Source organism: Pleurodeles waltl, chromosome 10 (genome assembly GCF_031143425.1).
Source record: "Pleurodeles waltl isolate 20211129_DDA chromosome 10, aPleWal1.hap1.20221129, whole genome shotgun sequence".
NCBI lineage: Eukaryota > Metazoa > Chordata > Amphibia > Caudata > Salamandridae > Pleurodeles > Pleurodeles waltl.
Genome location: NC_090449.1, coordinates 848,604,399 through 848,629,654, shown reverse-complemented (window position 1 = coordinate 848,629,654; position 25,256 = coordinate 848,604,399). Strand labels below are relative to the sequence as shown.

At 43.3% G+C, this 25,256-nt stretch overlaps 1 protein-coding gene across 1 annotated transcript in view; it reads left to right on the top strand.

The window, feature by feature from the left end:
* STAM (signal transducing adaptor molecule) overlaps positions 1 to 25,256 on the top strand; it is a 181,737-nt gene that overhangs the window by 126,108 nt on the left and 30,373 nt on the right. The window contains exon 12 of the mRNA XM_069211542.1: positions 5,413 to 5,563. Within this exon, the coding sequence (XP_069067643.1) occupies positions 5,413 to 5,563 (151 nt within the window). The remainder of the gene's footprint in view (positions 1 to 5,412; positions 5,564 to 25,256) is intronic.

Genomic DNA, 25,256 nt, shown 5'->3' with positions numbered 1-25,256 from the left:
CATGTCAGTGCACTTGAGGTAATTTAGACAACAGACATATGTTGGCAGTTGCTAATGCAGTTGCAAGCTAGTAGATCTAACACAGCCTGACGTGCTGGCTGCCCCTCCTTCCAGTCCACCACCAGTTGCTTTTCTCCGTTGTTTTTCCAACTTCCACCCTCTCCCAATTGGACTAGGTTTCTGTGAATCATTCTGAAGACATCTCTTGCATATAGCACGTTCGGTATGTTGCTTCAGACAGTCTCTGCAAAGTGGAAGTTGATGACTGTCTATCTCACCCTTCTTTGCGCAGAATAGGTGATATCTCAAGACATTCACAGGATGAACCGAATATTTTGTTGCATACAGTAAGCATGAGAATTGCTCCAATTTGGCCATTAGTTCTTCAGAGTGATCCCATTCGTCTCTGGGCTGCAAAAATGTTTCCTGTGTATGTTTGTTGGCAGACAGGATTTTGAATGCACTTACTTCTCATTTTCCCCCAAACGCGCTTACTGTGTCACATCCAGTAAACGTATGGAGACCTATCTTAGCTCGACAAACATTTTCACCAAGAGTTGAAGCTATATTCCCAATGTCAAGGACTCGCATACATATTTTAGTACCACATCTCAGAAACGATTTCGCCATGATTCTGTCATTGAATCCCAAACGCATAATAAACATATCAGCGTCATCTTAGCTTCTCATTGTTGCCTCATAACCCTCATTAGCAGCATGTGCAGCATGCAGCACCAACAACCATCTGCTTCTTTGTGTGTACAATTGAGATCAGGCACTTCATGGCTCCCTTCAAATGTGATTTTGTAGCATTTATCTTCACAGTTGGTGAACTGTGTTTTATTCTCATGTTTTTACAAAACATTCTGGTTTCCTCAATTTGTTAACAAGAAATGCGATGAGAGTTGTTTTATTCCTTACGTGGCTTAGGAATTGCCTCCACTGTCTGACAGTCTGGGAAGGTCAGTTGCTCTGTAATTGGTGCCAAAGTTCTTCCCATCTGAATGTCCTTTCACTGTTCTCAGTAGATGTCTCATTGTACTTATCAAGCACAACATCAATTCTTTGACTCCTATTTCCTCCCCGCAAAGCCATGGACAAGACAGACATAGCCACCTCACCAAAGTTAGATTCCTCTCCTTCCACTCTCTAAAACAAGAACCCTACCATCAATCAGCGTGGCTAAATTTCCAGGTATTTCCTCAGCAGGAGTAACATTTTTCTGCAAGTATGTTGCCAAAACATCTTTGTTCGTCACAACAGACCTCCTGGATTTGCTAGAGCCCATGGTAAAGGTCCTAAGGGATAACAGAGTACATCTGTCATTTCAAGGTTCCAATTCTGTGCTGTCACCATGATTCAACCAAATCGTGCTTTTCTGCTTTTATGATGATTTTCCTGCCATTGCTGCTCACTGCCTTCTTCTTGGACATGCTAGTGAAGGTTTTTAGTTTGTCCATTTTCATGTGGTCATGAAACTTCTTAATTAAGTTGATTATTCACAGGTCGCTCAAGTTTGAAGTTTGTATAGCACTGTTCTCCTATTTCCTGTACCTATATTATGTCAGATACTATGTCTTGAGAAGCCTTTTTTGCTGTAGAGAAACAGAGACCATGTGGCCCAGCAAATGGGTTTATCCAGCTTGGAACCAGACAAACCGCTCTTGTAACAGTATATTTGTCATTTTCTATAAGTGACTTATGTAGGTCTACATGAGTAAGATGTGATCTATTATGAAACATTTCCCTTATATGACCCAAAAAGGCGCTTATCTGTTCACCCGTCAGATAATATATTCTCACAGCACCTGCCTTGAGGTTGTACCTTGTCAAACCACCTGGAGTCTTTGTGTTGTTGTTGACTTTTATCTCTATTGCGTGATCGACCAGAATTCGTCCAAACGGATTAACATCTTAGAGTTGAACTAAAAAGCACTTGTTGAAGTTGTGGTGTATATCTGGATGATTCACTGCATCTCACGTCATTTCGGCATAGTATACAGGAAGATATGTAGCATAGTTCATTCTGTCACATGCAAAACACCATGGGATCATAGATCGTATGGCGTTAAGATGTAACTGCCAATTTCCTTCTCAAGCAGCACACCACAGTCAGCAAGACATTTTCAACAATATCCACATAAGTCATCCAAAATGCAGAGAGATCTCCATTGTAATGATGAAGATATTCCAGGAATAGGAAAAAGCGGACTCTCACAGCTAGAAGGTACATTTAAGGAATGTATTCTAAGTCTCTGCGAGCATAGAGCTACAACAGGTGGACCCCAAAGTGCAATCCTCGAACTTCCTTCTCCTTCCAAGATACCACAGTCAGATAAGAACCTTTTCGCCTTCGATTTAGTTATTAACATGCCTCTCAAAGGAAAATATGTATGTACAACACAGCTCCCTCCCTATAAAAATGTAAGTCATCATAACAACTTTACTCTCATTAGGAAATAAGTTAATTACTGCACATAGTCCTTTAACCACATTGGTCGATTTCTTTGCCACTCAGACTTCTTTGTTCTTTCCGTGCCCTCTGAGAAGACGTCATTATCTCTCTCCATTTCCTGTTGAACTCTTCCTTTACAAGGAACTAGCCTCCTTATATTCCACTTCTCATTGCCACCCAGTACCGCAGTATTACCAAAAGCCTTCTCAGTTTTCTTGGCCTTGGAAAATTTAGATTCCCCTTTTTATGGGCGAGCACAAAGTGCTCCATCCATTCTGTAATCTCTCTTTGGGCTTGAAACCACGCCCATGCCACGTCAGTCACTTACATTGGTTCGTGAGCTTGCCTTTTAAAATCTGCTTGCTTTCATTTGTGAAAGGCATGCATACGTCATGCCTTTTCCATTGTTTAGCCCACCTACACAGCACCGGTAAAGTACCAAAACCATAGGGAGGCTCGATGTTTTCAGCCTGGAGTTCAGACTACTTTATCTGTTTATTTTCCACGCAGCACAATCGCGCCACATTTTACATAGCGCGATCGTGCTACATTTTTGTTTTTACTTTTCATCGCTAATAGCTCTAACTCGAACAAATGCGAGACCCGTTGCATTGAAAATGCTTGTTAACTGTAGTGGCTAATTTTATGCGCACATATTCTCCCACTCTCAATCGATAAGGAGACTTATTGATTTTGCTATTATGTCTTTCACAATATTTTTGTTGTTTCTCTTCAATTTTCCTTGAAACTTCACTAAAATCACGGCTTAAATTCCTCTATCCCTTCATCCATACTAGAGAAGCCATGGTCGATGGTTTCCTCCCTCGTAGTAGTGTGAAAGGAGATTCTTCCATCACAGTGTGCGGAGTACATCTGTAACTCCACCACATGTTCCTGAGCTCATCTTTCCATTTCAACCCACTCTTAACAGCCATTTGTAAACACTCCCCTAACACTGTTAAATCTCTCAAATCAGTTCATTCTCACAAGGATGATAGAGGGCCGTCCTATCATGCTGTATGTCAAGTGATTTAAAAAACTCTCTAATCTTTTGGAAAGTAAATTGAGGACCATTATCTGTAACAACCTCTTCAGGAATGCCTTCCCTTTTATAAATGTCTCTACAAAAATGAACCCCCTCTTCTGACCTTATGTCATTAACGATACGAACTTCTGGGCATTTGGAGAAATAATCAACCATTACTATGGCAAACTTGCTTATCAAACCAGGAAGACTAAATGGCCCACAAATAGCTATACCAATCTTCCTCCAGGCAACCTCCAGACACTTAATGGGCATTATGGGTGACTCTTTAACCACCCAAGACTTGTCACCATTCCAACAACTTTTGCAATTTCTTATACACCTGTCTATGTCCCTGTCCATTACTGCCCACCAAAAGTCCATTTGTGCCTTATGCTTTGTTGCTGACATTCCTCCATGCCCTTCATGTAGTAACGTAATTAATGTTTCTCGGACAGAAACTGGCACTACCAACCTCTACCTTCTATGCACTATATCATAAACCACAGACAACTCTGTCCACACCAATTTACATTTTCCCAGCGAACCTCAAGATGACACCATCTGGTTCAGTCCTCTTAATCGCACACCGCTTGGCTTCATGAAAACAAGGTCCAGCAGTCCTCGTCTCCAGTGAAGAATCAGAGACTCACAGCGAGAAGATAAATATAAGGAATTTATTCCAAGTCTCTGCGAGCATTGAGCTACAACAGCTAGACCCCCAAGTGCGATCCTCTAACTGTATTCTCCTTCCAAGATTCCACATTCAGATCCGAACCTTGTGAACACATTCCATTTAGTTATTAACATGCCTCTCAAAAGAAAACATGTATATACTACACAAGTCACATCTACCATAATTGTAATTTTTAATAACAAAAATCACAATAAAAATTATGAACATATTTCAAATACATCAAGGTATCTTGGGAGCTGAGTGGTAACTCACAAAAGGCAAAGAGTAATGACTTGCTATCACATAGTTTCCGTCTCTAGGTGTCCATACCTTGCCAATAAACAGGGGCGGCTCCTCCTTTAGGGAAGACCAGCGTTCCCCCAACCCTCCTGCCAGCAGCTGCAGCTGCAAAACTTTTTCAAGAAAACAATAGTAAACGGTGTTTACTATAGTTTTCTTGAAAAGGGGCAGGGCATTGGGGGTGACGAGCATTTGAGGGGAGTGCACAGAGCACCCCCCTGAAAGGGCATGTGTGTTTTGCCAGCTCTCTCCTGCCCAGCAACACAGGCTCCCAGCCAGCAGCGTCCGGATTGGCCGCAGGGTAGGCTGGGAGCCTGTGCCTGCAGTAAGACAGAGGAGCAACATACGTTTTTTTTATTTAATTTTTTTTAATGTGTCCTCCATCCCCCAAACAATCCCTGCCCTTCTGGGACTGACCAGTTGCGACTGCCAATAAACCATACTGGAACCAATCCCCCCAAGTAGTACCGATAACATGGTTGGCTAAAGGCCTGTATGCAGCTGCATGCTCATGTGAAGTTGGATTTATTCAGTTTCCCCTTTAATATGATTTAGTTAGGATGCTAAATGCACTTATTTGGATTTAACATTTCCTTAAAAACTTCATAAAACGGTGAATGAACCAGCACAATACATACTTTTAAAATACTACATATAAATTAAAAACACAATAATGACACCTTGAAACCAGAAAAACTTTTCCAACCTTCAGTGTAAACACTCCTTTAGTAGCCACTCATTAGATGAGGTTGGTGTCTCATAAAAAAGCCCTGCAAATGTAAACAGTTCTCTTGCTACAGATATTATCCTGTTTTATTTGTGTGGACTGAGCAAAGTTATTAGCGGGTTCCTTTCACATATACATTTCTGTGGTTTGAATGTTTTTTTGTTAAGGGGAGTGTCTTTTTACTGTGTAGCACCCATAGATACTTATTAGCATTTTGTGGCTTGTCTTAGGAAACATTCAGAACTCTCTGAATTGAATGTAAAGGTGATGGATGCTCTTTCAATGTACACAAAGCTGATGAATGAAGACCCGATGTATTCTATGTATGCAAAACTGCCAAACCAACAGTATTATATGCAGTCAACAACTACTTCACCTCAGGTATGGTTAATGTAACAAGGTAAATGGTATATAAAAATGCCTTAATGTATTTACTTATGATATATGAGCTGTGATTGACAGTGTACGTCTATAGACCCCCAAGAGAGACCATTGGGGGTATATCCCCTGGGGCCTCAACCTGAAGCCATTATGAGCACTCTGACATCTCAGAGGGAATATAGACTAATACTAAATAGCTCATAGCAGAGCTTCTAAGAAGTTCTCTACAGTTTAATGGTCTCTTATACATTTTTAGATTTTCTATTCACTTTCTAATGCTGTCCAATATGATATAAATGAGTATAGAATGAAAAAGAACACTGTCTGGTGGTCTGTTCGTTTTTTTTTTTTTTTTTTTAAATACTGTAACTATTAGTTTCATGTGTCAGAAGAATGGCTATAGCTACCTCTGAAGGGCCATAATTGTGTTAATGCAGCTGTCCAGTTAGTGTTTTTTCTTTAAAAAGGCAAAAATACTTTAATGCACAAACAAATTAATAGTACACACATGGTTACAAATATTTATATCTTCTCAGTTGAAATCCTAAATTGTAACCCCTTCTGAAGGGGCCTCAAAGAATAACCACAGTGCGAATCTCACAATCTAAAGCAATGTCACCAAGCACAAATAATCTAATAAATCTAATCTCTTCTCTGTAAATGCAAGGTGGTATCTGAAAGCTTGCCTTCAACAGTCTCCAACCTTAACAATAGCAAGAAACGTATATATATTCTGTAGCAAAACATATTGAGGTTTTCACTTTTCAAAAGGTGTGTCTGCTGACGTTATCAGGGTATTCACAATTAAGTAGGAAAACATCAGTTTTTTTAACATATTAGGTTGATTGAAAACACTGAATGAAATTTCTCTTTTATATTTTTGAATTAGGATGCTTGATACCCAAATGCATTTCCAACAAGAATTGGCAAAACCAATAGGTCTCACGTATGTGAGAGCTGTTAGCTTTTGCCATGTTGTAAAATACCGTGGCTGTTGTTCAGCATGGCTAAAAGTTAGTAGAGTGGCATAGGATGGAGTTGTGTAGAGCCAAGTAGAGTGGAATGGCATAGACAGGAGTAGAGTGGCTTTGACTGGTGTGCAGAAGCTTACACTGGACTGGACTGGAGTGGCGTAGAGTCAAGTATCATCGAGTGGATTGGCATAGTGGCGTAGAGTAGGACTGTTGTGGGTGCCAGTAACTGAACTGAAGTGTCAATAGAGACAGCAGATAGGATGATTATGAAGCTGCATGCATGTGTTAAAAGTAGGAAAGCATATTGCACGTCCAGGAATAACACTTATCAATTTTTTTAAAAAGTGTTGTTCTGGTCCATGATCTAGGGAGGAGTTAACACGAGAAAGGAAGGGAAACCTACGAGAGCTAAGCAATCAAAAGATTGCAAACGAGAGTGACTGTGAAAACAACTAATGGTATGCTATGGGTGGGTTGTAAGCCCACTGAATTGTAAACAAAACTTCTCGTAGCACAGTACATGTACTGTGTAGACAAGACCTAAAAATTAGAATTCAGTAATTGAACAAAAATATTTTGATTTTTGGTGATACAAGGACATTCCCACTACACCAAATTTGAAATTAATTGCAACTTTCCAAGTGATCTGGGTTTCGTTTGTTTACAGATTATGTTGTTTAATGCTGTTTGTATTAAGGTGTTCAAGAAGCTAATGGCAAAAGGTGGTGTTCAAATCAGCAATCAATTTGAATTTTCGAATGGTGCAGTGATCAGAGACTCTGTAATGCATGTCTATCATCTTTGTTAATTGAAGTAAATTGTAAAATTAGGATGATACAACTGTTTAAATGGCACAGAAATGCTTTCACCCTTTTATCCTTTTTCAGTGGTACATTGAGATCATGAGACCATGAGGAAAGGCCCATTTATTCTTGAAACGTGTCGTGAGAGGGGGCAGTGAACTTTGCTGAACTAGTGCTGCAAGCTTTTATAGAATGTAATTTAGGAAGTTAATTTTAACAAATCCTCAGTTTGAAGACATCTGTTGTAAACTTGTGTGGTGTGAGTGTCTGACTTGAAAAAACTATATGTTTGAGGCGTGTGTGGCTGTAGACACACATGCTCTGCATATGCCTGCCACATAGTGTTGAGTCCGGAGATGTGCAGGTTTTTTTTTTTTTTTGAAGCAGTGGTCAAAGTGGGCAGTATCGGAGAGCCATGACATGCCCATAATTTTTAAATTTGTGAAAAACCGTTCCTCTACTTTTTATGAAAAGACAACCGTCCCGGGACGGTAAATTCCAAAAATAAACTGGCCTTCGTGCCAGTCCCTGCTTTCCTAAAAGAATGCAAATGCACACAACTGATTAATCTGCAAATGTAAAGGGGGCTTGGGAGCCAGTGCTGATTTAATTGATCGACTCACATGAAGCTTTATGATGATAAAGATTTAGGGCCAGATGTATATTTTGTTTTGCGACTTGCAATCTGGGATCCGATTGGGAATCACAAATTGCAAGTCGCAAAACAAAATGTACAACAGTGTTAAGTACACTGTTTGCAATGCCCAAAGATGTTGCAAATGGCCTTCCTTATCAATATTCATGAAGCACGTTGCAATTTGCAACCCCATTGGGAATGGAGGCACTCAAAGGGATTGTGGCCTACTTGGGACAGCAGACCACCATGTCTGTGACTGCTTTTTAAATAAAGCTGTTTTTTTGTTTTTCAAGTGCAGCTTGTTTTCCTGAAAAAAGACCACTGCCTGCTCAGAAAACATATTTTTGCAACCATTCACAAAGGGGAAGGTGTCCCTCGGGGACCACTTTTCGTTTGGGAACGAGTTAACATAAATTTGAAATTGGTGTTAACTGTGATTGTTTTAGCAAAACAATTGTACATAACATTCAGATTCGATATTTGGAAGGGACGCCCTGAACACACCCTTTCCTAAAATGGAATCTCAAAACCCAAATTGTGATCCAGTAGCTAGTTATTGAATCTCAATTTGTGCTTTGTACATCCCCAAAAACATTTTCTCTGAATCGGCCCGTTTGGGGCTTGAAAAATGCTTTGGACATGTGGCCCTTGATCTTTTCCAGAGCTAGTGCAACGGAGTTACCAGCTGAGCTGTGAAGCGTGTGCTTTTCAGGGCAGGCATATAAAAATAAATGATTACGTACAGTCTGTGTTTTACTAAAATCTATATTTAGAAGCACCATTTCATATTTATGCTTTGTGTCACAGGCGGTGCTTTTGCAGCACTAACAATACACAAGCTACTATTCCCAATTGCACCAGCTAAGATTTTATTCTGTTCTATCTGGATACACACAGACATCTGCATTGCATTAACTAATAGATGTTTCATAATTTACAGTAGTTCGCTGGCCACTGATTAACTTAACTTTATTAAATTTTATTTTTCATTTAGGCTTTGAGTCATTTCATATGTAGGCACCTGATGGTGAAAGACCAAAAAAGTTACAGAATATACATGTGTGTATATATATATATATATATACACATATATATATATATGTTCAATGGCATATGTAGCTGCAGATACACATGCTGTGCACATCCCGCCATCTAGTGTTGGGCTCGGAGTGTTACAAGTTGTTTTTCTTCGAAGAAGTCTTTGCGAGTCACGAGATTGAGGGACTCCTCCCCTTTCAGCTCCATTGCGTATGGGCGTCGACTCCATCTTAGATTGTTTTCTTTCCGCCATCGGGTTCGGACGTGTTCCTTTTCGTTTCGGTTCGGAAAGTTAGTTAAATCTCTGAAAATTTGACGGTATTGTTTGCGTTCCGTATCGGGTTAGTTACAACAGATCGACACCGAACTTTGAAGAGCTCCGGTGGCCCTTTGGGGTTTTCGATTCCCCGGCCGGGCCTGGTCGGCCCGACTGCGTGCGTCTTCAAGGCTAATGGAACGGACCCCATTCCGCTTCTGCCCCGAATGCCACAACAAGTATCCTTATACAGATCAGCATCTGGTCTGTAATTTGTGTTTGTCTCCAGAACACAAAGAGGATACCTGTGAGGCCTGTCGAGCGTTTCGGTCGAGGAAGACGTTAAGAGACCGAAGAGCAAGAAGACTACAAATGGCGTCGGCAGGACAACAACACTTGGAAGAAGAAGAAACCTTCTCCATCGCGGATTCGGACGAGGTCGATCCGAACAGACGCCGAGAACCGTGAGTAAGACGTCACTACACAAAACTCACGGAAAAACCACTAAAGCCCAGGGGACGCCACTGCCAGCAGGCCATGGCTTAACCCGAAAAATAGGTGACCGACCATCGGCACCGAAAAAGGGCACGCATGTGTCGAAGTCGTCCGACTCCGGTCGAGATACCAGCACAGAACAGACTCGACACCGGGTCAGAGCAATCTCGACACCGAGAGGGCGACACTGAAATGAGACGGCACCGAGAGATCAGTACGCGAAAGGCAAAAAAGTGTCTTCGGAGCCGAAAAAGACTGCCGAAAAGGTTTCCATACCGAAACATCCGGCTTCGGAACCGAAATCGAGATCCTACACCGAGGAACAGGGCATGTCCTCACGGGAAACATCCTTTTTTACGACTTTTTTTTTACGAAGGTCGTGGTTAACGAAAGCGCAACAACGCTTTTTTTAACCACGACTTCGGTTTTTTGTGCCTTAACTACGTATGTTCTGAACAACGAACATGTGGTTAAGGTACAAAGAAGGGACTTGGCGAAGGTAAGTGGTGGGTTTAGGTTTTGGGGAGTGGGTGGGGGGTCAGGGGGTTTTAGGTTTTGGGGTGGGGTTGGGGGGTGGGGCGTTTTTGGTTTTGGGGAGTGGGTGGGGGGTCAGGGGGTTTTAGGTTTTGGGGTGGGGTTGGGGGGGTGGGGCGTTTTTGATTTTGGGGAGTGGGTGGGGGGTCAGGGGGTTTTAGGTTTTGGGGTGGGGTTGGGGGGTGGGGTGAGGGATGTAGGGTGAATGGTGCCTATTACTAATGATTTTATCAGGAATGCCTTTACAACGAAATATCGTTGTTAAGGCATTCATGGTAAAATCATTAGTAGTAGCAACGAGGTCGGTGTTCCGACCTCGTTGTTAAGGCACTAGTTTTTTTTGCAGTCGTTGTTTCGTCGTATATTCGTCCTCACAGATGCAAGGACACAGATTCGGACAGGAACTAGAGGCAGGGGAGCCAGATTGCACTCAAAGGAGGCTCCACATTCAAAAAGACACAGGGAAGATCAGTACTCTCCCTCCAATCCGAATTAAAAGGAAACTTGCCTTCCAAGAGAAAGACAAGCAGCCACAAGCAAAGGTGGCAAGACAAGTAACTCCACAACGCTCACCACAACCATCACCGGTAGCCACTCCACCAATGATGCAGTCCCCAACTCATACAGGGATGAGTCAGGATGATCCTGACGCATGGGATCTTTATGATGTGCCTGTATCAGATAACAGTCCTGACTGTTATCCAGCGAGACAGTCACCACCAGAGGACAGTACTGCCTACACACAGGTGGTGTCAAGAGCAGCTGCGTTTCACAATGTCACCCTGCACGCAGAACCTATAGAGGATGACTTTCTATTTAATACACTGTCGTCCACACATAGCCAGTATCAGAGCCTCCCTATGTTACCGGGAATGCTCAAACACTCCAAACAAGTGTTTCAGGAGCCTGTGAAGGGCAGGGCCATTACTCCAAGGGTGGAGAAAAAGTACAAACCGCCACCAACAGACCCTGTGTACATCACGCAGCAATTAACACCAGACTCAGTGGTAGTAGGGGCAGCTCGCAAAAGGGCGAACTCACACACCTCAGGAGATGCACCACCTCCAGAAAAGGAAAGTCGCAAGTTCGACGCTGCGGGGAAAAGGGTTGCGGCACAGGCAGCCAACCAATGGCGCATTGCCAACTCAGAGGCCTTGCTGGCTAGATATGATAGGGCTCATTGGGACGAAATGCAACATTTCATAGAACACCTGCCCAAAGAGTTCCAAAAGAGAGCACAACAAGTGGTGGAGGAAGGCCAGAGTATTTCGAACAATCCGATACGTTCAGCAATGGATGCAGCTGACACAGCTGCTAGGACTGTAAATACAGCAGTGACCATACGGAGGTACGCATGGCTACGCACCTCAGGTTTCAAGCCAGAAATACAACAAGCGGTCCTGAATATGCCCTTTAACGGACAGCAGTTGTTTGGGCCGGAGGTGGACACTGCTATCGAAAAACTTAAAAAGGACACAGATACGGCCAAAGCCATATGCGCACTCTATTCCCCACAGAGCAGAGGCACATTTCGGAAATCACATTTTCGAGGGGGGTTTCGGGGACAGAGCACAGAACCCTCAACCTCACAAACAAGACCCACTTATCAGAGTCAATATCAGCGGGGAAGTTTTCGGGGACAATACAGAGGGGGACAGTTCCCAAAGAGTAGAGGGAAGTTCCAGAGTCCCAAAACTCCACAAAATAGACAGTGACTTCAACGTCACAAATCCCCAACACATAACACCGGTGGGGGGAAGACTAACCAATTTCTACAAAAACTGGGAAGAAATAACAACAGACATGTGGGTCCTAGCCATTATCCAACATGGTTATTGCGTAGAATTTCTACAATTCCCTCCAAATGCTCCACCGAAAACACACAACATGTCCAAACAACACATGGATCTTTTACAACTGGAGGTCAAAGCGTTGTTGCAAAAAGATGCAATAGAGCTACGACCAATTCATCAGAAAGGAACAGGAGTTTACTTCCTGTACTTTCTCATACCCCAAAAAGACAATACTCTAAGACCTATTCTAGATCTCAGAACATTAAACATATACATCAAATCAGATCACTTTCACATGGTGACACTACAAGACGTGATCCCATTGCTCAAACAACAAGACTGCATGACAACACTAGACCTCAAGGATGCGTATTTCCATATACCTATAGATCCTTCCCACAGAAAGTACTTAAGGTTTGTAATCCAAGGAGTACGTTACCAGTTCAAAGTGTTGCCATTCGGGATAACAACAGCGCCAAGAGTTTTTACAAAATGCCTGGCAGTAGTGGCAGCTCATATCAGAAGGCAGCAAATACATGTGTTCCCGTACCTAGACGATTGGTTAATCAAAACCAATACGCAAGAACGGTGTTCACAACACACAAAGTATGTCATAGAAACCCTTCACAAGCTAGGTTTCTCACTCAACTACAACAAATAACACCTACAGCCGTGTCAAATACAACAATACTTAGGAGCAACAATCAACACAACAAAAGGGATTGCCACTCCAAGTCCACAAAGGGTACAGGCATTTCAAAATGTAATACAAGCCATGCACCCAAAACAAAAGTTACAGGTAAAATTAGTGATGAAGCTACTAGGCATGATGTCCTCATGCATAGCCATTGTCCCAAACGCAAGATTACACATGCAGCCCTTACAACAGTGCCTAGCATCACAATGGTCACAAGCACAGGGTCAACTTTAAGATCTAGTGTTGATAGCCCGCCAAACATACACCTCGCTTCAATGGTGGAACACTATAAATTTAAACATAGGGCGGCTTTTCAGGACCCAGTGCCTCAATACGTAATCACAACGGATGCTTCCATGATAGGGTGGAGAGCACACCTCAACCAACACAGCATCCAAGGACAATGGGACACTCAGCAGAGACAGCTTCACATAAATCACTTAGAACTACTAGCAGTATTTGTAGCGCTGAAAGCATTTCAACCTATAATAACCCACAAACACATTCTTGTCAAAACAGACAACGTGACAACAATGTATTATCTGAACTATCAGGGAGGAACACACTCGGCACAGTTGTGTCTCTTGGCACAGAAAATATGGCATTGGGCGATTCACAACCCCATTCGCCTAATAGCGCAGTTCATACCAGGAATTCAAAACCAGTTAGCAGACAATCTCTCTCGGGATCACCAACAGATCCACAAATGTGAAATTCATCCCCAAATACTAAAGACTTACTTCCAAAGATGGGGAACACCGCAAATAGACCTATTTGCAACAAAAGAAAACGCAAAATGCCAAAACTTCGCATCCAGGTACCCACAGGCTCACTCTCCGGGCAATGCGTTATGGATGAGTTGATCAGGGATATTTGCATACGCTTTTCCCCCTCTCCCACTCCTTCCATATCTTGTAAACAAATTGAGTCAAAACAAACTCAAACTCAAACTCATACTAATAGCACCAACTTGGGCACGACAACCGTGGTACACAACACTACTAGACCTCTCGGTAGTGCCTCATATCAAACTGCCAAACAGACCAGATCTGTTATCTCAACACAAACAACCGATCAGACACCCAAATCCAGCATCACTGAATCTAGCAATTTGGCTCCTGAAGTCTTAGAATTCGGACATCTAGACCTTACACAGGAATGTATGGAGGTCATAAAACAAGCTAGAAAACCAACCACAAGACATTGCTATGCAAATAAGTGGAAAAGATTTGTTTATACTGCCATAATAATCAAATTCAACCATTACACGCATCTGCTAAAGACATCGTAAGCTACCTAGTACACTTACAAAAGTCAAAGTTAGTTTTTTCATCCATTAAAATACATCTCACCGCAATTTCAGCTTATCTGCAAACTACGCACTCAACTTCATTATTCAAGATCCCAGTCATAAAAGCATTTATGGAGGATCTGAAAAGAATTATCCCACCAAGAACACCACCAGTTCCTTCGTGGAACCTCAACATTGTCTTAACACGACTCATGGGTCCACCTTTTGAACCAATGCACTCATGTGAGATACAATACTTAACATGGAAAGTAGCATTTCTAATAGCCATCACATCTCTAAGAAGAGTAAGTGAAATACAAGCCTTTACCATACAAGAACCCTTTATTCAGATACACAAGCATAAGGTCGTTCTACGAACAAATCCTAAATTCTTACCGAAAGTCATATCACCGTTCCACTTAAATCAAACAGTGGAACTGCCAGTGTTCTTTCCACAACCAGATTCTGTAGCTGAGAGAGCATTACATACATTAGACATCAAAAGGGCATTAATGTACTACATTGATAGAACAAAACAAATTTGCAAAACAAAACAATTGTTTGTTGCTTTCCAAAAACCTCATACAGGAAATCGGATATCCAAACAAGGCATTGCCAGATGGATAGTTAAATGCATTCAAACCTGTTATATCAAAGCAAAAAGAGAACTGCCTATAACACCAAAGACACACAACTAGAAAAAAAGGTGCTACCATGGCCTTTCTAGGAAACATACCAATGACTGAAATATGCAAGGCAGCCACATGGTCTACGCCTCATACGTTTACCAAGCATTAGTGCGTGGATGTGTTAACAACACAGCAAGCCACGGTAGGACAAGCAGTACTACGAACTTTATTTAAAAAAACTTCAACTCCTACAGGCTGAACCACTGCTTTTTGGGGAGATAACTGCTTACTAGTCTATGCACAGCATGTGTATCTGCAGCTACACATGCCATAGAACGGAAAATGTCACTTACCCAGTGTACATCTGTTCGTGGCATGAGACGCTGCAGATTCACATGCGCCCTCCCACCTCCCCGGGAGCCTGTAGCCGTTTCAAGTTGATCTTGAACATTTGTAAATTTGTAAATATATCACTTTAAACCACATTCTGTACATACATATTTACTCCATTGCATGGGCACTATTACTATATACACAACTGCTACCTCACCCTCTGCGGGGAAAACAATCTAAGATGGAGTCGACGCCCATGCGCAATGGAGCCGAAAGGGGAGGAGTCCCTCGATCTCGTGACTCGAAAAGACTTCTTCGAAGAAAAACAACTTGTAACACTCCGAGCCCAACACTAGATGGCGGGATGTGCACAGCATGTGAATCTGCAGCGTCTCATGCCACGAACAGATGTACACTGGGTAAGTGACATTTTCCATATATATATTTTTATTATTATTTTTTTTTTTTTTTAACCTACACCATTGACCGCGCTCCCATTGCATGCAGCATCATAGTTCCCGTACCTTATTTAATGCACTTCAACCTCTGCTTCGAAGAAAGCCTTTTGAGTCATAAGGTAGGGGGACTCCTCCTTCTTGGTGATAACTGTGCATGGGCATAGACTCCATTGTTAGATTGTTTTCTCTCCGCTGTCTGGTTGGGACGAGTCGAGATCATCGTCGGATATTTTTTTCAGTTATAATTCTGTCTGCGTCAGTATTGTTATTGATCTCGTTTTCTACACTTTGCATGTTGAGCTCCTACTACCAGTCAAGTCAACCTGACTTTGTTGCGGCCAGCAGAGGGCCTCTTCCTTCAGGGCCTTCGAGCTCCATTTCCAGTTCAGTTTCTTATGATGCCCTCCTGGTGATAGAACAAACGCAATTTTGTTTCTGTCCCCGTAGTCACACAAAGTACTCACAGATCGACTCCCATCAGACTTGTAACCTGTCTATCTCTCTAGACCACAGAAAGGCTGATTGTGAGGCCTGTCGAACATTTCACTTGAAGAAAATGCTCAGTGATTGTCAAGAACACTGGCTCAAGATGCAGCAAGGGGCCACTGAAGACACTCCCAACCTCATCGGACATCAGGATGTCGAGGAGGACCAACATCCAGAGGCTTCAGTAGCCAAGGAGGAGGCTTTCTCCTTCGTGGCAGCTCGGACTCTTATACTGAATATGAGTCCGTAATTACCAGCTGATTGGTAGAATCACACGCAGTGAGTATGCTACACCCTGTCCCTCAGCCTTGAGTTGACCCCCCGAAAAAACTCAACTCCTCCAGACCAACATCTTTGGACCACCATTGCCAGGAGGCCATGGTCGACAACGAGAATTCAGTTTGGAGGCCTCTCCCTCCAGCTCAGCATCAAAACACCATCCAAGGCCAAAACACTCAGTCCCGACACCCTCCTCACCCTCTGGGCCAAGCTGACCATCAGTGCCTACAGCTTTGACCCAGAGTGGATCTTCTGCACTAAAAAATAAATCAGGCTCTGAGCCAAAACCATTGAAGTTGATGCCGAATGATTATCGAGACCACTGTGGAACCTATTCTCCGCAAGTTACAAGAAAAATTGCACTCAAGATCAACAGATCCAGATTTAACCAAAACCTGGGAAAATCGTGGCCAAACCACCACCTTCTCAGCTACCACCTTCCAAAAGGCAGCTGTCTTTACAAGAAGTTTTAGATGTTCCCATTCCATCTAAACGCAAAAAGACGGACAAGGCCACCAGTCCTTTGCCACCACCACCCTCACCACCTCCCCTACCACCACCGCTTCCTCCACCACCTCTACCAGACATGCTGTCTTCAACGCAGTCTGACATAGAGCTCTTAGATGCCTTCCCTCAGGGAAGTCCGGGTGGTGGCACTGGTCCCCCTGATACTGGGTTGATTCATTTCATGTCTATACAAACAGTGACCCCTGGAACTACTATAATGTTGACTTGGCAGGGTACACGGACCTGGACCCGTACTCTTTACACCCATCACCTGATGACTCCACCACATACCAGAAGCTAGTAGCTAGAGTGGCTAATTTTTACGGAGTACAACTCTGTAAGGAACCTCTTGAGGAGGATTTCTTGTTTGAGACACTATCATCCAAACACAGAGGCACAAAGTACCTGGCTATGCTGAAAGGCATGTTTTGCCATACAGAGGACATATTTAAGGACCCAGTTAGGACATGTATTGTTACTCTCAGTGTCGATAGGAAATATAAACCATATCCCTCAGACTCTTTATACATAACAGTGCAAGTACCACCTGATTCCCTCGTAGTCACCAGTGCTAGGGGAAGCGCTAACTCCAAGGTGTCCGGCGATACCCCGCCGCCTGACAAAACAAAAGAATTGAGACAAGCAGAAAGCGATTTGAGAGCATGACATCTCACATTCAACTTGTTTCAATGTGAGTTTACAAGACAGGGCATCTTGTACGCAACACACATTTGTATCAAAAGTGATTTCCCTACTTATGTTGTATTACGGATATGTTATATTTTGGAATGCTGTTGTTGTGTTGTTATTGTTATGGTTGTGTTGTTGTTGTGTTATGTTCTGTCTCCTGAGAGGGTATCCTGGCACTGAGCAGGTGAGATTCTAGCCTTCCCAAGGCGAGCAGGAATAGCTATTCAAAGAGCTAGGTTTTCAGCTTCATTCATAGTTCAAGAAGAGAGGAGGCAATTTATCTGTGCAGCGAAAGGCTGTTTCAGACTTTAGGCGCGAGGTAGGAGAAGGCATGACTGCTAGATGAGGGTCTTCATATGAGGCAGGGGTGGCGTGTAGAGAGTCCAGCTGAGTGTAGGTGTCCGGTAGGTTTGTGGAAGTTTATGCAGTTGTTGAGGCATGTGCAGCCAGTGTTTTTTTACAGTTTTGTATATATGTGTGTGTGAGGAGTTTAAAAAGTTCTTGTTTGTGGATTGGGAGACGGAGTTTTTTCAGTGCAGGGTGGGAGATTGCAGTGAGCCAGCCCACTGAATTTCAAAAGGTCAGGAGTCTTCTGGTCAGTTGAATGTTGATTCCAGCATACAGTGTGTTGCCATAGTCCAGTTTGCTGCTCATGAGGGTTTGACTGATGGTTTTGTGAGTGTTTAGTGGTGAACCATTTGAAGATCTTCTTGAGCAGCGTGAGTGTCTGTAAGCAGGAGACAAGGGCTGCTTTCATTTGGATAGTCATGGTAAGTTGATTGTGGATTACTATTTTGAGGTTCTTCGCTTGGGTTTCTGGGGAAGTGGTGGGTCCAATTTCTGCAGGCCATCAGGTGGAGTCCCAAAGTGAGGTGTCTTCACCGAAGATTACTACTTCCATCTTATTGGTGCTGCGCTTAAGGCAGTTGGTTTTCATCCACCTAGCGGCTTCGGCATTACAGGCAGCAAAATTAGTCGGGCATTCTGCATCTTGTCCAAGAGGGAGAGCATTAGCTGGGTGTCATCAGTTTAGAATATGATGTTGATTCCATGGGCACAGATGATGCTAGTGAGTGGGGTCATGTAGGCATGGAATAGGGTGCAGCTCTCTGACAATCCTTGTGGAATTTTGCAGATGAGATTGTTGTCCTCCAAGGTGAAGAGGGCCAGGCTTACTGACTTAGGTGCACCATGCCAGGAAGGAGCAAATAGAGTGAAGTTCGGGTCCTTGGATGTAGCTTTGTGCAATTCTTTTTTTTATTTTTTTTATTTTTTATAAGGAGGGGGTGGGAGACTGTCTCAGGCTGTGGAAAAGTCCAGTGGAGTGAGGGCTGCCCGTGTCACCTCTGTCCATGATCATTCAGATGGTACCTGCGGCTGCAATAATGGCAATCTCTCTGCTGTGGCTGGGCCTGAATCCAGTTGGAGGGGTGTTGAGGCGATAGTTGTCATTGAGGTAGGTGGACTTTGAAAAAACTGGCAGTTCAATACTTTGATTAAAGGCCTTTAGACAGTTTGGACACACTGTATGTCTACAAAGTGGCCTTGTATTCTCTGAATATGTGTAAGGATAACAGGAGGACAATACTATTCTTAATATCTTGTGGGTAAAAATTAAGAAATCCCAATCACTAGCTTGCTTGTCCTATCTATGAATCATTGCATTTTGACAATCTGCAAGAACATGTTTCATACATTACTTTGTGAAACGTAGAAATCACTACTCCAGCGTTCAAAGAGCAGTGATTGTGTTTATAATGTTCTTGTAGACATTGTCCGCACCAATTTGGAGTCTGACGCATACATTTGCCAAAAACAGAAAATCTATGGAAGCTAATGCAAACCAGGACTCTCACTTAGGGCAGATAGAATTAAATCATTTATTTTTCTTTAGTACCATCTTGAAAATGCCTTCTACACAAATACAGTTTGTTCAGAGTATGGTAATCTGGCATGATCTGTGCAAATAAAAACAGTTACTTACCTGTAACAATTGGTTTGATGCATGACTATTTTCTGTGCTTACATGTGACCGCGCTACCTCCTCACAACGTAGAGAAATTACAAAATCTTTTCCTCATGCATACCAAGGGCATAACACAAATTAAAAGGAGACTAGGCTATTGTGAACCACTGGTTGATATCATAGAGAAAGTCTCATGGCAGACACGTCCTGTTGATGCTCACAATAAATAAATGTTAAATAAAATGTACTTTTCTGTCTAACCACGTTATAGCACAAGTATACCGTGTATTTGAATCTGACTTGTTCTCTCGTGTGGGGATCTCCTTTGATAGTCATTTGCACTGCATCGTCCTGCCCACATGCGGGGACTCTGAGCACTTTTGCATAATATATCTTCTTATGTGTAGATATTCTCCTTTCTTTGAGAAGGCCTGCAGAATCACTTAAGAGAGAAAAATATTATGCAGCCTATAGGAGTAGGCTACAACGGCAATCTTATACTTTAAAAAGTGGCTAGGAGAAGATTACATACAATTTCATGATGTTTTGGTAAGAGAGCCTAAACGTCTGTTACAAACACTTTATATAAAGAGTACAGAGATGAAGTAGGGCAAGCCAGTGTAGCCCCACAGGCTGTCATTATATGTGTTAAAAATAGAGTGTGTGCCTTTAAGAACCCAGCGATCACTAGTATCCCATCATACTTAGCAGGTGACAGTTGCTTCAGTTCTTTTTACAGGATCCTGGAGCATTGAGCTCAGCCGTTTTCAGCTTTTTTCATCAACATTTTCTAGTAGAATTTAATGACAACATTTTTATTCAACAGTTTTCATCTCTCCCTGCCTTTTTCTGTTTTATTCTGACAGAAAAGTGTTTTGCCAAATATAATGCCTTCTTTATTTCACAAGTGCCCAGTCTGTGGGAGGAAGAATACCAAAACGGGCCTTCATGAAGTGTGTATCATCTGTCTTACAGCATCACATGTTCCTGACTCATGTCATCACTGCAGAAACGTTTCACGACACACCTTACCAGAAAGGGAGAAGATTCCCCCTCTTGGGACTGAGGAGACCGTGGCAACAAGCACAGGCTGGAAGTGGGACCTCAGAGCGAGGGAAAGGTCAGTCTTGCACTAAGAATCTCTCATCAACCTCTGAAGGAAGTGAGAGGACCGAAAAGAGGGTTCCTGCACAAAAACAACATTGATCCCAGTCAACGTCAACAGTCAACGTCGAGACAAGGTACGGCTCCTACCTGTTCGCTGCCAAGAGCTGGGACGACGTTGAGAAAATGCTGGTTGGGGCCGAGGCAATCCCAGTCGACATTGAGGGCCCATACACCGTCAGCACACAGACAGCCGTCCTCGCCGGGGAATGCCTTGTTATCATTAAGGAGTGGATCGAAGTTGAGGCACCAATGGAGGTAGACGTCGAGGAGCAGATCAACGTTGAGGCGTCGTAGTAGAATCTCAACAAGTTTTTAGATGTCGAGGAGACACCAGTGTCATGGAAGAGGAGAAGAATCTATTCTTCTTCAGATTCTCAATATTCAAAGAAGAATGTATTTGCCCTCTCCCATTGTGGTACCGCCTTCATCTCCTTCTCCATCTACGCCACCTCCTCTGCCTCTTCTATCTCTGGCACCATCACGGACGTCGCCGCCTGTACCACCACAACTGACATCTCCACCAACAGCGCCCCTTCCAGTGGCACCGATTCCACCTATGGAAATTCCATGGCATAGTCGTGCTCCCGAATGCGCCACCGCGTTCACCATCACAGATGATATATTTCCAGGCTATCTGACATCCTTGTGCCATTCTCATTGGCGACATAGGTCACATCGCTGAGCAACACCATATAGATCTTACAAAAGATCCCATCATAGATCCACGTCTACTAGAGGATATTCTCCAACCTTGTCTGAATCTTCACCACCTCGTGTCTGCCCAGTGGATGACATTACAACTTTCTAAGAGGTCCTGGTACAAGGACTGGCCAAACGTAATAGACAGAGGTAATGCCAACACCCTCCACATCTGTAATATCAGAAACATTACACCAACAGACCGCCTCATGTTCACTACTACTTCTGGTCCCTGGCCTCCTTGGACCAGCCATGGAGCTGTTTTTGATAACTGGCCACAGTTAAGCCTGTTCTGTCAAGGCTCCAAAAGAAATAACGGTCTCCAGATCTAAGTCCACTATTCATACACTCTTAATCCTCCAGATTCATTGGTAATTTTAGCAGCAAGAAAGGACCACTCCACTTCCCCATCATCATCTGTTCCTCCTAAGGAGAGTAAAAAAAAATTAGATTCTGCAGGCTGCAAAGTCTGCAGCACTTCTGCAATGACAATGAAGGCAGCCGGCGCAACTCCTCTCCTGCGCAGATATGACAGAGCCCTCTGGGACTCAATCCAGCATTTAGCAAAACATCTGCCTAGAGACAAAAGAAAGGATTTCATGGAGATAGTTAAAGAGGGTGCAATAGTCTCCAGCTAGGTGATAAGTGCGGCAGCGGATTCTTCCCTTTTAGCTGCACATGAATACTGTCACGGAGTGGTTTTAAGGAAACATGCTTAGCTTCGTTTGACATCTCTTAAGCCGGAGTCTCAACAACGAATACAGAACATGCCATTCTCAGGTTTCACACTCTTTGGAAGTCACACTAATGATGAGATGGCTCGAATAAAAAGTGAGATGGAAACCCCTAGCTGTGGGTCTAGAGAGACCAAAAGAACTAAGAAAACCTTTCAGACCCTACCAACGCTGTTTTTACCCTCAGAGGGTTCAAACCCCTCACTGGTGTTCAGGTCGTTCTCAGCAACAACACCAAAGATCGTATTGACAGCTGCAAAAGCAGATGAGAGGATATTCTACACAACAGCCTGTTGAAGGTGGTAAACGAGCAACAGCATCCAAGCCATGAGTCCTTCCTTCCCCCTCTTCCATTACCCACTCTGGTAGGAGGGAGAATTTTTAATTATCTGGTAGAGTGGAAAAACATTATGCAAGATGCCTGGATTCTAAATATTGTGCAAAGTGTGTATTGTCTCAGGTTCACCAGACCACCACCGTCCATAGACGTTCAATTTCCATCTCTCATTGCTATGGTCGGAAGTCGACATCCTCTTACAAAAGAAGGCAGTGGAAGCCATTTGTCATAGACAACTGGGGACATGTATTTACCCCAGGACTTCCTGGTTAAAAAGAAAGACAAGAATGAATTCAGACCCATACTCCACCTCAAAGAAGCCAACAAGTGCATTTGGCGAGAAAAGGTTTGGTTGCTGGCCTTACATCAAATCACTATCCCCATTACACCTTGGAGCTTGGCTTTGGCCCATCTATCTTCAAGATGCATACTTTCATATTCCAATTACCTGAAAGCATCGAAAGCTCTTAAGGTTTGTAGTAGGGCAGGACCATTACCAGTACACAGTACTTCCATTTGGCCTAAAGTCAGCACCTAGAACATTCTCAAAGGGCATAGCAGTAGTGGCGGCCCAATTTCGGGAAGCACCAAATCTTCGTCTACCCATACCTAGACGATTGGCTCATAAAGTCATCAACTTCTCAAGAAGCCCATCTTCATTTCAACCCGGACCTGCAGTCTCCTTCAATGATTGGAGCTTCATACCAACAAGTCCACATCTACTCCGGTTCAGACTTTGCATCACTTAGGAGCCTCCATCAACACCATTGAGGCAAAAGTGTGTGCTTTGAGGAGAGACTCATATTGATCCTTCAGAAGCGTCACAGGGCAGTATTGTCTCTTCTCGGCTCAGTGGCCTCCTGCATTTTCCTCACTCCAAATGTGACCGCTCCAAGAATGTCTTGAGGACCAGTGGGACCAACTAACGGGCAACTGGGAGGACAAGATCAAGATGTCCCTTCATGCAAAACAGTCCCTGAAATGGTGGTGCTCTGCAGCCTGTCTCCTGTAATGAATGCTGTTTCACCAACAAACCCCTCTCAGCCCATAGTGACGGATGCATCTCTGCTGGGATTAGGAGCCCACATGGATCATTCAGGGTACATGGTCTCAGAGAAAGATATCCATATCAATCTCCTCCTCAAGCTTTGTGCAGTTCATCAAGTGCTAAAAGCCTTTCATCCATTATTCACGACTAACACCCAGCTTGTTCAAACGAACAATACAACCACCAGGTACTACCTCAACAAGCAGCTGGGAACGAGGTCCAGGGCCTTGTCACTCCAGGCCCAGGCGATTCAAAAGTGGCTTTTGGCCAGGAACCTAAAGATTACAACAACTCACTTCCCAGGTGTCCAAAATGCTCAGACAGACGCTCTCAAAAGAGTTCCCAATGAAAAACGGGAATGGGTCTTGCACAACAATATCGTACAAAGTATTTTCCAAATGTGGGGCACTCCAACCATTGACTTGTTCACCATTGCAGAAAACAAAAAATGCCTCTGCTTCACCTCGAGGTACTACCATCCAGGGACACTGGGGAATGCCCTACGGATCGACTGGTCCAACCGATTTCTTTACTCCTTTCTGCCAATTCCCCTGATTCTGGCAGTCAGTCCTCATCTAGCTGTCTCTCTTGAAAGTCAAGATGATCCTCAAAGCTCCGAAGTAGCCATGTCAATGGTGGTACATGGACCTGTTTTACCGGTCCCAGTGAACACATTTCAAGTTGCCATTTCTGAGCGGACCTGCTAACGAAATCTGGAGGCCAGATGGTTCACCCCAATCTCTCCTCCTTGAATTTGGCTGTATGGCTCCAGAGCTGCTTTAGTACAGACATTTGAACCTACCACAAGACTACATGGAGATCCTTAAGGAGCCTAAGCGGCCTTCCACCCATTCCACATATGCCTTCAAGTGGAAGAGATTTTGCATTTGGTGTTCCTCGGAAAACGTGGACCCTACTACTTGCCAAAATGTAATTCTTCCATACCTGCTACACTTGGCACTATCTGGCTTTAAATTCTCATCTTTTCCCAAACTCCCTGTTAAAAAGGATTTTTGGGAAGCGTTGTAAAAGGTTTTCTCTCCCATTAGGTGTCCTTCATCTCCCTTGGAACTTAACATAATCCTTTTACCGGCTATGCACAAACCTTTTGAGCCAATTCCCAAGGCTTCCCTGCAGCATCTTTCTTGGAAAACCGCTTTCCTTGTAACAGTAACATCGGCCCACAGGGTTAGCGAGATCCAAGCACTATGCCCACACCAACCATACTCATCCTTCCACTCTAACAAAGTGGTCATTCAGACTCACCCAAAATTCCTCCCTAAGGTTATTTTGGATTTCTATGTCAACCAACTCATCTCATTACCACCATTCTTTCAGAATCTCTAGTCCAACTGAGAGACCTCTTCATTCCCTAGATGAGGAGAGTTTGAAATTTTATCTCCAATAAGACATGTGACATCCGCAGATCAAACAAATTGTTTATCAACTATGGTGCGTACAGAGTTAGCCACATATAAACAGTCCATCTGCCAATGGGTACTTTTCCGGTATCCTGTTGTCCTATCAAAAAGCTAACAAGACACTAAAAGGTAGACCAAAAGCTCACTCCACTAAAAGTAAAGCGGCTACTGTGGCTTTAATGAGGAATATCCCTGTAACGGATGTTTTCAAGGCAGCCACGTGGAGATCTGTTCACACATTCATCAAGCACTACTGCCTAGATTCAGGATGCTAGAGCAGATGCTCATGTAGGGACAAGCCTCACTCAAAAATCTGTTTGCTTAAATTGGGTGTTCCTCATTCCTCTGTCCACCTCTGTTAGTAGGGATGGGCTTGCTACTCTAGGAAGTGCTTATGACTACCAATGGAGATTCCCTATGA